Consider the following 14467-nt stretch of genomic DNA (forward strand, 5'->3'; position numbering starts at 1 on the left):
TACAATGAGAACTTGATATAATGAGCTGAATGTGGTACATCCAAGAAGTAAGCATCTTTAAATTTGGTATGCAATGCTACACTTTCCGGTCACATTACTGTGACCACCCGTTAAAAGCCTGAATAACCACCTTTAACAGTGCGGACCACTGTGAGATATATAGGAAGGGAGTCAATGAGGTTCTGGGAGGTACCGACAGGGATGTAGAACCATGGCAACTCCAATGCTTTGGCCAGCTGTGCTAGGCATATCAAATGAAGATCCATGGCATATACATCCTGATCAAGGTATTCCCACAGATTCTCAATTGCGTTTAAATCCAGGGAGTAAGGTAAACTCATTCTGGCACTCTTCAAACCATGCACACACACTGCGAGCTGTGTGACACATTGCAGTGCACTGCACTGGGGTAGATGCCATTGTGCTGAGAAAAGACACACTGCATGCAGGGGTGGACATGGTCCCCAAAGAATAGAAGCGTATTTGTATTGATCCACTGTGCCTTCCAGAATGACTATATCACCCAAGGCAATGCCAAAAAATCATTCCACAGACCACACTGCTCCCTCTTCTGACCTGGATCCTTTCGACAATTGTTGCAAGAGTTTTCCATCTGTCCAAAGGCACATAAAACATGATTCATCTGAAAAGTCCACCTGTCACCACTCACTGGGTGTCCAGTTGCCTTATTGGCATTGTAAATTCCAGCCTTTGTCACTAATGAACGGCAGTCAGCATGGGTGCATGAACCATGCACCAGCTGCAGCAGCCCATTTGCTGCAATGTTTGCTGAAGGGTCACTGAGGAGACACTGTTGGTAGCCTCTTGGCTTGTGTGGGTAATCAGTTGGCCAACAGTTGCACGCCTATAGCCCTTGCGTATCTCCAAAGACATCATTCATACCTGTCATTTATGGCTCATAGTGCACTAAAATTGCCTCAGTGCAGGTTTTGGATAGTCCCATTTTGGCATGCACATCATAGTTTAACCACAGTGGCATGCAAACAGTATATACAAACTTAGCCATTTCAGAAATGTTTACACACGTGGCCCAAAGGCCAATGATCATGCCCTTCTGGATATCAGATAAATTACTGTGTTTCCACATTATGATGACAGCTGCATTGTTCCGTGTGTCCTCACAACATGCTTTATACACCCTAAACTGCCAGTGCTGCTACCTGCTGTCTGTGTGTGCTTATTGCTCACTGATGTCAAACACAGGTAGTAACTGGACCATGTAGTTTCCATGCATAAATGATGCAAGCAAGACTTATATGTTTATGGGGGTAGCATATTTGGGGGAACTGAATTCAAACAAAAAAAGATCTACACGAAATCTTTACAAAACATATAAAGAGTAAAATTAAATATTGTCCTGGGTTGCTTATAAACACATCATTTTCTGCTGAGGTACAGAAGACTGTGTTTGAAGTCTGTGTTCATTAAAACACTTCCATATGGATACTTTTTAAGGCTCTTCCAAGATGATGCAGCCATTTGCACCCAATGACAGCAGCCACACTTGTTATCCCCAGCAGTTAGGTAACCACAGTTGGCAACTGCTGTATGTCATACAGAAGAGGGTCTATGAAGACTCACCAAGAAGTAACACTTGGATAGTTAAGACATGGAGCGTAAAACTGATTCGTATCTTTGAAGTGCCTCTTATTCTGACAGTTTGATCTGTGGTTTATGTTGTGGATGGATATGTAAAAGTCTGAAATATTAATATTTGCACTGACAATAAAGCAGTTCTTCATAACAGTTGCTATCCTGTATTAAGAAAAGAATACAAAGGTATCATAAATTTTACAGGCAGCTGTTTCTGATGGAGCTAAGCTTCTAAGACTGCACTAAGATGGATGCATATGAGACTTCTACACAAAATGTGGGAGATTGACTAAAATTTTATATTATTATAACATGACAATCAGGAACCAAGAGGTTAAAAGAATGCACATGAACAACAACTGCTGCTAGCCACTTAAAATTTAACATCACTCATAAACTTCCCTACCAAGGTTGCACAAAATACAGTAGAACACCTATGCTTGATATGCTTTTGTACAATTACAATTTAATACTGGAAGCTTCTGGGTGACAATCAATGTGTGCTTTTTCTCATTTTTTTAAGGTGAAAAGCCAACACATGCCTACCATTTAGTAGAGGTAAAAAGAATGCACATAAACTACAACTGCTGCCAGCTACTTAAAATTTAACATCCCTCATAAATTTCCCTACTATAATTGCTCAAAACAGAACACTTGGGATAGATAATGTCTTTGTACAACTACAATTTAATACTGGAAACTTCTGGGAGAAAATCATTGTATGCATTTTTTTTTTTAATTATTTAAAAAAGGTGAAGTTAGGCAAACAATTGCCTACTATTTAGTGCTTAGCTTGTAAGATGATGGCCTGTAGTCTGACACCTCACATAATGCCGCCCCATGTAATGTTCAAAACAGTGATGCTACGTTTAAAGTTAATGAAAAGAAAGAGGAAAATGGAGAAAGTGTAAAAATGGTTGTTCAAATAACTAATGAAGTGTCATACATGGAAAGCATCAGGGAAACCTTGTATTATGGCAGGTATCAGCACATCCTAAGAAAGAATAATAGGCACCCAAAATTTAGCCAGAATAAGCAATTATCCAAAAGTACTTTTGTATGGCAAACAGTCCTGTTACATATTCCAAAAATTTGTACAAATATCTCTGGTGTATGCATGTTTTGTCTGAAATTAGACGCTCAACTGATAAAATAATATTAACATTTTAAGTAATTACTTTAAAAAAGTAGATGAAGAAATGTGTTCTAGTAGTTCAGAAGGGAAAGGCGTACACTGAAAAATCAGTATGAAGCAAATTTAGTAAAACTAAATACTATCTCACATTTGGGTCATACATTTGTTAACAGGAGAGGTCTGAAGTTGTGAAAGCATCTCACAATCCATGATTGGTAACTCAACTGGCAACAGTGTTACTCATAAAAAACAAGGCACCAGGTTTGCAACACCGTCCAGTATACAGTTTTAATTCGAATAAGAATAATTACTTACTGGAAGTCAAAAATATTGAGTAAGGAAAGTGTTGAAAACTCTATTTCACGGTTAAGATTACACAAGACAAATTCACATAATACCAAAAGATTTTTTAAAAAGTAATAAAATATTAGTGAAACTAAAAAAATCAGGAGTTAATGCATCACCTCAAGAAAATTGGAAAGGGAGATTTTACTGTAACATTGTACTTCTACACAAGTTAGAGTGAGATGGGATTGTGGACAGGGCATTGCAGTGGTTCAAATCTTATTTGTCGGAAAGAAAAGTGAGAATTATTCTAAATTCAAATGGAAAAAAAATCATTCTCGGACTGGAAAAAGATTTGTACAGGGGTCCCACAGGGCTCAATTTTAGGGCCTTATCTTTTTCTGCTGTGCATAAATGGTTTACCTTTAAGCATTGATGTTCACTCCATTTTATTTGCAAATGACACCTCGGTCTTCATTGAAAATGACAATTTAGAACAAATTCATGGTACTGCAGAAATTATAATGGGAAACTTAGAATTATGGTTTCACCATAATGGATTAAAACTCAATGTCACAAAAACACAATTAGTGCAGTTCAGTGCTAAAACATCAGCATCTCCCACAAAAATAGTGCATGGCGATCAGGAAATGACTGAAGCAAATTATGTAAAATTTCTATGTCTAAATCTTGACAAAAATTTAAGTTGGAAGGCACACGTAGACTACTTAGCAACCAAGCTAAATATCCTAGCTTACGTGATGAATGTCTTATCTGGTTCCACCCTTATGGATATCAGGAAGACAGTCTACCACAGCCACTTTGAGACTATAATTCGATGCAGAATAATTTTCTGGAGAAACTCAACAAACAGCCTGAGATTACTCTCTTCAAAAGAGAATCGTAAGAAACATATGTTTAGTCCAAAAAAGAGCATCATATCAGCCATTATTTAAAAAATTAAGACTACATTTACAAAACGTTTATTTTCATATATAAAAATCAAAACTCACTTGACAATTATCGTTTCAACCACAATTACAGTACTTGTCACAGACACAGTTTCAAACTTCCCTCTCATAACTTAAAACTTCAGCTCAAATACCATTGTACAAGGGATTAAAAACTTACTATAAATTAAATAACACATATCTGTTAAATATGGAGTTTGTCCCATTAAAAAGATCATTATTTAATACACTACTGGAAAAATGTTGTTATTCAACTGAAGAAATCATGCAGGACAGTTTGGCCATTTGAAAAGAAAAGAAACATAAAAAATATGTATTGTATAATAAGTTGTTAATATATTGTATAAATTGTATTGCAAGCTGCAAAATGACCATAAGTGTTATATATGTCTTGTTAATTGTTCATGTCTAAAAATTCAGAAATACCTGCTTAAATATGGTAATTATTATAATCTTATTTTTTAAAAGTAATCTGATGTGTCTCCAATACAAAAATCTTTGATTTGTAACTGTATGTTGTGAGACGAATAATCTTCATTCTACTCTTTCTTTTAACACACACTTTTTGGCACTACATCTGGCAAAATGGAGATAAAACAATTTTTCAATGTGTTATATCTCAGCAGCATTTTGTTCTAACTCAACAGTTTTTGGCCAAATATGGTGAAGGACAGAAAGTATGATTATATCACTCACAGCCTTTTTTGAGAGGGAACTCCATGTTATGAGGATGAATATATGACATCCTTTCATAAATTTTTCCTGAATTAACTCTTTAAAATTTCCTGGCATTTCTTTTCATTAATGAAACACAGATCATGAAATTACCTTCACAAAACCAAGTTCTTCAACAAAACCAAATAATCTTGGATTCAGTTCTTCCAGATTCAACAAAGGCCGCTTAATCATTAGCTGGAGTAACTGTCTTGAAGCGCGACACACAGGTCTTTCCTCAAAGTCCCAGTTATGGATAACTCTTGCTGGTATTACAGCCATGGAATTCCAGTGGCAGCTTGGACAGTAATAACAGCCATCATAATCACACAGACGTGGCTCCACCCAGCTGTTTTCTGTTAACAATACATATTCTGTTTAATAAAGATATAATTTGTGCATCTATATTAATGTTTGCATTCAAGAGGCATAAAGTAATACATGAAGCTAAAATACAGGAACTTTTTTATTTCTTTAAAAAAAAAGAAAAAGCTCAACACTAAAGCAGCAAACTCTATGCAGAAATTGAAACATTATTGAATCTTTTGCACAAGTTAACTTACACAGCATACTATGCTAACTACTTCACACACAGATGTTTTTAACATACAGATAAAATGCTCTAGTAGGCAATCTTCAAGCTTCATTAATTTCCAAGTATGCAAGTGTACATCAATAATCAAAACACGGGATACCTGACAATCATTCTAAAATTTGCATATTACATTACCAAAGAAAATAAAATGTTTTCTGAACCCATCTTTTTTACAAGTGTAAAATAAATATACTCACATCTATTGGAATTGTTCATTACAGTAGTAAAGGAAAAAACTAACTGGTGTCAGTTTGCATTTATCACGAATCTCACGCCCAGCTCAAAGTCCCAAGCGACTGGAAAAAAGCAGGCGTGACGTCTGTGTGTAAGAAGGGCAACAGAATGGATCTGCAAAATTTCAGATGAGTATTCCTAACATCAGTTAGCTGCAGAATCCCTGAGTAGAAAAAGGTGAGATTATGTTGATCTGTGGTAAATGGAATAGCCAGCATTTTGCGGACATCTCAGGTTACAGTTTTACCATCTTGCATGCTGCCTTGACTTGTTACTTGACTGACCTATGATGATACCATTAGTTCTTTTTTTTAGCTATACTTATATCATTTCTATAATATGACTTCAGCTTAAGATGCACTGGCTTGTATGTACTATTGCTAAATGACATTTCACAGTATGACTTTAGCAATATTTTTAGCTTATACAGATAAGGAACATACCACTTAGTTATGCATCCTTTCCTGTTTTTCTTTGAACATGGCCTCTGGGTATTTTAGTAGGGCAGCATTTATTAAAAAGGTGGCTATTATAGTACATTAGAAATTTTCATATGCTTCACAAGATGACTGATACACTTTGACAATGGAGCTCCAGTCAAAAGTCTGTAGATAATATCTGAAATTTGTTGTGTGTATATCAAGCAGTAGTCTCATTGTCCCAGATTCAGCCTTATGTTTGTGAATGTTTCCAACTCCAGACAGTCTCTGGAGATGGCCATCATGGTCAGATAACAATGGCTCAATGATATTCAAGTGAGTCTCCTGTTTACGTATACCTGAAATGATATTAGAGGGAATCATTTTGTCTGATATTTTTATCAATGATGCAGTAAAAAATTTGGTAACAAAGTCTATAGAAAGCATCTAGTCCTAGAATTTTTCACTAACACTTCTAAATTATTATCACCAATATTGTAGGAAAAGAGAGACTGCTACTTACTGTAAAACAAGACACGTTAAGTTGCGGACAGGCACAATGGAAAGACACTTACATAAAGCTTTCAGCCACTGCCTTCATCAGCAAAAGAGAAAAACACAACACAACACAACACAACACACACACACACACACACACACACACACACACACACACACACACACACACACACACACCAAGCACCAACTCTGGCAGCTCAAGCCAGAGTTATTGTGTGTATGAATGGTGTTTCTCTCACTCTTTCTCTTTAGCTGACGAAGACTGTGGCTGAATGCTTTGTGTGTCTTTTAATTGTGCCTGACTGCAACTTAACATGTCTTCTTTACAGTAAACAGCAATCTATCTTTTCCTAAAATGCTGATATTCCTGTGTGGAGTTTCCATTTGATTTTGCCGAATGGCTTAATATCACCAATGATTAATACTCTATTTGTCTCATATTTAGGTAATAATAGTAAAAGTTTTTCCATTAACTCTATAAAATCCTTCAGTCTGTTTTGGATGGATAGTATACAGACATTATAATCACTTTGCAGTCATGGAATTGGATAGCAGCAGCTTCAAATTTTCCTTCTACAGTTGAATGATTAATACCTATAACTTTGGCTTTCAGGGCAACTGTTCTTCAGCTAATATTGCTACACTGTCACCCTTCATATTCGGAGATCTATAGTAACCAATTAAGCTTGTGTGGTCAGCTAGGGTGTATAAGTTACATTCTTCTTTCTTAAGCCAGCGTTCATTCGGACACAATATTTAAAAAAATATTTTGTTATGAATATCACCAACCAGAGCTGTACATTCAGGTGGTATCAGGTCACAGATCTATTATGCAGTTCTGGTGAACCCAACTTAGACATTTCCTGCTTGTCATGATTTCTGTTTCATTTACTTTGAAATGCTTTATTCTCAGTAATATTACCTATACCTATTAATGGTACCTCTACTTTTTCTTCAGTTAAATATGATTACATCATTAAGTGCACAGCGTTCACACACACATCTAAGGTGTCTGGTTGATCACTGCTGTAATGTTTCTCTTCTTCTTCTTCTTTTCTCTCTCTCTCTCTCTAAATACCCTCATGATTATGATCTAGAGTGACTAGTTAATTCCTGATGCTGAAGAGGGTACACAGACCATTTATTTTATTCACTTAAATTACTTTGTCCTTCCTGTAAACATGTAGTCCAGGCTGGGTCTGTTCATCCCAGCTCACATTGCTAACGTCTATTAAGTTTACAAACCTGAATTTTTCATGTAGTTTTTGTAGCACTGAATTGTGTGTCTATATCTCTATTGACACAAGACGACTCTGGAAGATTGTACTGTATTGGTACGTTTGTTATGAGAACACTGGTGTGGTGTAATTATGGCAATAATTTCCTGTAACTTTGCAGTGCTGACTTGCTTTCATTTTTGTATACATAATTGGTGCTACCTACAATCATAATAAAATCATCTTTGTTCAGTTTGTTCGTCTCTACGGCTAAGTTTTGTGCCACAGAGCTGAATATAGCTGCAGGTTTGATCTTAGCAAACACAGAATGATTCAAGTTCATAAGTTCACAAACTGAACCAGAGTGGCTTCTTCTGTGACCATCAGCATAAATTAGAAGGCTTTTTGTTTTTCTTGACACTTGAACACTTCTATTTAGAGCTTTGTTGTTGTTCTTTTTTAGCATTACTTTGGCTGTGTTAGCGAAACTTGTGCTGAATACTAAGGTAAGATAGGTGAAACATCGAGACTAGTGTAACAATTCTGCTTGTTTGTGCATTTTCTTCCGTAAACTGCACTTCTGCCATGATGATCATTTTAGCCTCACTGTCAGTGGGAACATCTCTTACACATGTGTTGTTCTTATTGCTAACCGTCAGTGGTTCAATCGTTTCTGCAGCCTGTCAATCACCCTCATCTGCTGTTTCTTTACTGCAACAGATCCAAGCTGGCAATAATTTAGACTTTCACTAATCTACTGCCTATTTTTTGTCACCATTCACTGATAGATCCACTTTACCACATCAAAAATGAAACTTCTTATTGTGTTGGTTAGAAGTAATTCCATGTTTCACGTGTTTTGCCAATAACAGAAAAAAAAACATCATCATCATCATCATCATCTAACCACACAATCTTTGATCAGTCAATGGACTCAGTCACTGCAGTCAACCACTGACTTCAAGCTTTGAGGAATATCTGTCCAAAGTTATTTAAAGTGGAGTGACCTCATAAATCTATGGCAGGGGCGCACCAACATGGCGTAGCAAGTGTTGCGACATGGCAAGAGTGTGGCATGTATGTGGCTCAATGCTAATAGACATAACGTGGTACTAAGTCAGCTTCCGACAATGAAGGTCTTCTGGGTAATAAACTTAATGTTTCACATAAATGAAGCAAAGCTATATCCGTCTCCATTGCTAGTTTCTCAATAAAACTTTCACTGTTTGAGTAAAAAATCACTATTTGAGTAAAAAAATCACTATTTGAGTAAAAAATCACTGTGAGTAAAAAATCACTGTTTGGGATACATGCATATTCTCCACTTTGCAGTCTTTCTCATTCAATTTTGAGGAAACTATTCAATAAAATAAATTCATTCTTTTGCGCATCATAAACTCACTGTGAACCTTGATAATGGACTAGCTATACCTTCATTACTGTTAATAGATATTATGATATTTTGTAATTAAGTAGCATGCCACATATATTTAGAAAAGTTTATAGTGAAAAATAGACTTGGTGGCCACTTTACACTTGTTGCATTTTCGGCCATATATTGCTGTGTATGAAATTTATTTGATATGTTAAAATTACTTTTAACACAGGAATACCCACTTCCAGTATCAAGTAAATAGGTGACGTATGTTGGCAGTTGGTTGCAATGGGCTACAACCCACCACATTTGATGCTATGGCCATGCACTACGCAGGGTTGTAGGTCAGTTTTTCTTTTGTATGAGGTTTACAAAGTCAGTGGCAGTCACAGTCAAATTTAACATTGCATTAAGAGTCGTTTCAATTTAAAACTGGATACAGACATTCACAAATCCAGTGGCAGAGTTAGCTATATACTGCAAATGTCACTTTTGTCTGCCTGTACTAACAGTTTCATTCACAAAACACTCAGTTTTTTTTTTTTTTTTTTTTTTTTTTTTTTTCCGTTGTCGAACTAATGAAATGTGTTGCAGTGAGCAATGAAGGTGACATGGATTTTACTACTGACTCAACTAAAGCATACTGCATTCTAAATTATTATACATGTGAGAGAGATGGTCACCAACATGAAAACACATTTACTGCAAAAATATTCGAGTCTGGCACAAACTTGGGACGAAAGGGGAGGAACTGTGTTAGCAATAAAAATAAACATGTAATGGCTAATTATTTTGTAAGTGAGACCTATAAAGTGCCTTGGCAGGACAGTAAAAGCTGAAGTCATACATAAGGCAGAATACGAGCTGTCATATGCATTCCCTTTAAAGGTACAATTTTGTTAATATCATTGTTTCATCTTGATTGTCAGTTATTGTAGTTTTATCTGTAAATTCTTCTGAAACATAATAAAACAAACTAATCTACAACAGTCATGTGTTCACAAAATGAATGTGGGAAAAATATCCTTTGCCACACCTTGTAGGAACACATCACTTTGAATTTTTAAATGCTATTGATCTGTCTTGTCCTTAGTTGCTTGATTTAAAAAAAAACTAGTTACCAGATTTCATTATGGCTATGTCTCTTTGGACTGAGCGAGAAGGAGCAGTGGTTAGCACACTGGACCTGCATTCGGGAGGATAACAGTTCAATCCCGTGTCAGGCCATCCTGATTTAGGTTTTCTGTGATTGCCCTAAATCGCTCCAGGCAAATGCCGCAATGGTTCCTTTGAAAGGGCATAGTTGACTTCCTTCCCCATCCTTCCCTAATCCGATGAGACCGATGACTTTGCTGTTTGGTCTCTTCTCCCAACCAACCCTTCGCTTTGGCTAGATCATGACAGAAGCAGCACAATGAAATATGTCATCAATACGAAAAATGTAGTTTCTCAAAACCTGTCAAAACTTTAAACGTAGGAGTTACTCAAAACTTTACTGTGCAGCTGACATTCAGCTAACACTCTGCTCATGTGAATTAAGCCTTAAAGCATTTAAAGAGTTGAATATGTATTCTGCTTTCCTTTTATTTTTTTCAGAGGACAGACTACCCTTTGAATAACTGTGGCCGAAATGTACGTTAAACGCAATATGAGAACATCTGCAGCCTGAATATCTACCAACACCAACTCAATAATTCTAGAAGAAAATGGCTGATCATTACCAAGAACTACAGAATCTACCGAACTCTATTGATATAATAGAGGGAAACATTCCACGTGGGAAAATTATATCTAAAAACAAAGATGATGTAACTTACCAAACGAAAGCGCTGGCATGTTGATAGACACACAAACATACACACAAAATTCAAGCTTTCACAACCAACGGTTGCTTCATCAGGAAAGAGGGAAGGAGAGGGAAAGATTAAAGGATGTGGGTTTTAAGGGAGAGGGTAAGGAGTCATTCCAATCCCGGGAGCGGAAAGACTTACCTTAGGGGGGAAAAAGGACAGGTACACACTCGCACGCACACACACACACACACACACACACACACACACACACACACACACACACACACACACACACATCCATCTGCACATACACAGACACAAGAAGACATTTATAAAGGCAGCAAGGGGGGCGGTGGCAGCGGCGGCGGCAAAGGGGGGGCGGCGGCGGCGGCAAAGGAGGGGGGGCGGCGGCGGCGGCAAAGGAGGGGGGGCGGCGGCGGCGGCAAAGGGGGGGCGGCGGCGGCGGCAAAGGGGGGGCGGCGGCGGCGGCGGCAAAGGGGGGGCGGCGGCGGCGGCGGCAAAGGGGGGGCGGCGGCGGCGGCGGCAAAGGGGGGGCGGCGGCGGCGGCAAAGGGGGGGCGGCGGCGGCGGCAAAGGGGGGGCGGCGGCGGCGGCAAAGAGGGGGCGGCGGCGGCGGCGGCAAAGGGGGGGCGGCAAAGGGGGAGGGCGGCGGCGGCAAAGGGGGAGCGCGGCGGCGGCAAAGGGGGAGGGCGGCGGCGGCAAAGGGGGAGGGCGGCGGCGGCAAAGGGGGAGGGCGGCGGCGGCAAAGGGGGAGGGCGGCGGCGGCAAAGGGGGGGCGGGATCTGGGAAGAGGCGGGGGGCTTCGAAGAGGGAGGGGCGCTTCGAAGAGGGGGGGGCGCTTCGAAAAGGTGGGGCACTTCGAAGAGGGGGTGGGCTTGGAAGAGGGGGTGGGCTTGGAAGAGGGGGTGGGCTTGGAAGAGGGGGTGGGCTTTCAAGAGGGGGTGGGCTTTCAAGAGGGGGTGGGCTTTCAAGAGGGGGTGGGCTTTGAAGAGGGGGGGTCTTGGAAGAGGGGGGGGTCTTGGAAGAGGGGGGGGTCTTGGAAGAGGGGGGGGCTTGGAAGAGGGGGGGGCTTGGAAGAGGGGGGGGTCTTGGAAGAGGGGGGGCTGTGGGAGGCTGGGAAGAGGGGGGGGCCTGAAAGAGGGGTGGCCTGAAAGAGGGGGGAGCCTTGGAAGAGGGGGGAGCCTTGGAAGAGGGGGGAGCCTTGGAAGAGGGGGGAGCCTTGGAAGAGGGGGGAGCCTTGGAAGAGGGGGGAGCCTTGGAAGAGGGGGGAGCCTTGGAAGAGGGGGGAGCCTTGGAAGAGGGGGGAGCCTTGGAAGAGGGGGGAGCCTTGGAAGAGGGGGGAGCCTTGGAAGAGGGGGGAGCCTTGGAAGAGGGGGGGGCTTGGAAGAGGGGGGGGGGCTTGGAAGAGGGGGGGCTTGGAAGAGGGGGGGCTTGGAAGAGGGGGGGCTTGGAAGAGGGGGGGCTTGGAAGAGGGGGGGCTTGGAAGAGGGGGGGCTTGGAAGAGGGGGGGGCTTGGAAGAGGGGGGGCTTGGAAGAGGGGGGGCTTGTAAGAGGGGGGGCTTGTAAGAGGGGGGGCTTGTAAGAGGGGGGGCTTGTAAGAGGGGGGGCTTGTAAGAGGGGGGGCTTGTAAGAGGGGGGGGGGGCTTGGAAGAGGGGGGGGGCTTGGAAGAGAGGGGGGGCTTGGAAGAGAGGGGGGGGCTTGGAAGAGGGGGGGGGCTTGGAAGAGGGGGGGGGGCTTGGAAGAGGGGGGGGGGGCTTGGAAGATGGGGATGGTGATCGGGGGAGCCAGATGTGCGCTGGGGTTGGTGATGCGAGTTGGGATGGTTACACGGAAGGGCGGTGACTCATGGCGGTCAGTAATGCGTGGTGGCAAGTTAAGTGGGCGGGGTGTGGCGACGCGAGGGCTGTGTCGACACGGGCTGCACTGTGGTGGTGTTGGGGTGCGGGGATAATGGGGGCGGGGGTAATGGGGGCTGGGTAATGGGGGCGGGGGTAGTGGGGGTGTGGAGGGCAAGGTGCGTGGGCGGAGGGTTACATGCAGAGAAGGGGCAGTGGGAGACAGGCAGTGAAGGGGCGGGGGGAGGCGGGCAAGTAGGGGCAGGGGAGGAAGAACGCAGGGAAGACTTCCACACATTCGCAGTCTCCTTAATGACACAGTTTGTTGTGCGTACTGTTATGCCACTTCGTCTCCAAAAGCCGAAAAACCTTGCAGCGTAAGACAGAACGTAGGTCAGTTTCAGAGATACCCATTTCCAGGAGCAGTTTCAGCATAGCCTGTTTAGCCAGCTTATCAGCAAGTTCATTGCCTGGGACTCCGACATGTCCTAGGGTCCACACAAACACTACTGAATGACTGGACTGTTCCAGGGCAAAGATGGACTCCTGCATTTTCGCAACCAAAGGATGACGAGGGTAGCACTGGTCGATAGCTTGTAAGCTGCTCAGGTAGTCAGAACAGAGAAGAAACGACTCACCAGAACAGAAACGGATGTACTGAAGTGCATGGGATATGGCCACAAGCTCTGCAGTGAATACACTGCAGCCATCAGGCAAGGAATGCTGTTCAATATGACCTCTGTGGACATAGGCGAAGCCAACACTACCATCAGACATCAAGCCATCAGTGTGAACAACTTCAGATCCCCAGAACACATCAAGAATCGAGAGGAAGTAACAGCAGAGAGCGGCAGGGTTAACGGAGTCCTTAAGGGCCATGCAGAAGGTCCAGACAAAGCTTCGGCCGAGGTGTACAGCATGGAGGTGTATGTGAATGGACCTCGAGTAGAGGTGGTAAAGGGAAGTATTCCAGTTTGGAGAGAAAGGATCGCACACAAACTGCAATCATGAGCACTGACCTCTGCCGCCGATGCGGGATATGAACTGTCGCGGGTGGGAAAGAGAGGTGGTAATTCAGATGCTCAGGAGAACTATGAATGGGTGCAAGATAACTGGTGAGCAATTGTGCATGTTAGATCCACAATGGAGGGACTCTGGCTGCCACCAGGACGCTGGTCAGAAGACTCATTCTAAAAGCTCCCGTCGCAGGATTGAACAAGAGCTCTGTATAGCTGCTGCAGCATAGAGCAATCTGCACCCCAGTTGGTGTTGCTCAGGCAGTGGAGAGCACTGAGGTGCTGCCAACACTCCCACTTAAGCTGACAAAGGTGAGGTAGCCAAGTCAATTAGGTGTCGAAAACCAGTCCTAAGAATCGATGTGTCTCCACTGTAGTGAATGGATCATCATTAAGACAAAGGTCAGGTTCTGGATGAACAGTACAACACCGACAGAAGAGCATGACACACAATTTCACGGCTGGAAACTGGAAGCTGTGGGCTAGAACCCATGACTGCGCCTTATGAATGGCTCTCTGTAAGCGCCACTCAGCAACACCAGTAGTGGAGGTGCAATACGAAATGCGTAAGTCATCCGCATACAGAGGAGGAGAGAACGACGGCCCTACAGCTGTTACTACGCTGTTGATGGCCACTAAAAATAGAGATACACTCGATACGGAACCCTGTGGAATACCATTCTCCTGAATATGGGGGAACTATGGGAGGCAGCAATTTGGACAC

General features: G+C 42.1%; 1 protein-coding gene across 2 annotated transcripts in view; it reads right to left on the bottom strand.

Annotated features, from left to right (window-relative positions):
- LOC126483500 (differentially expressed in FDCP 8 homolog A) overlaps positions 1–14467 on the bottom strand; it is an 88596-nt gene that overhangs the window by 50003 nt on the left and 24126 nt on the right. For both annotated transcript variants that reach the window (XM_050106625.1, XM_050106626.1), the window contains one exon: positions 4834–5075. In XM_050106625.1, the coding sequence (XP_049962582.1) occupies positions 4834–5075 (242 nt within the window). The remainder of the gene's footprint in view (positions 1–4833; positions 5076–14467) is intronic.

The sequence above is a fragment of the Schistocerca serialis genome, chromosome 1 (genome assembly GCF_023864345.2).
Source record: "Schistocerca serialis cubense isolate TAMUIC-IGC-003099 chromosome 1, iqSchSeri2.2, whole genome shotgun sequence".
Lineage (NCBI taxonomy): Eukaryota > Metazoa > Arthropoda > Insecta > Orthoptera > Acrididae > Schistocerca > Schistocerca serialis.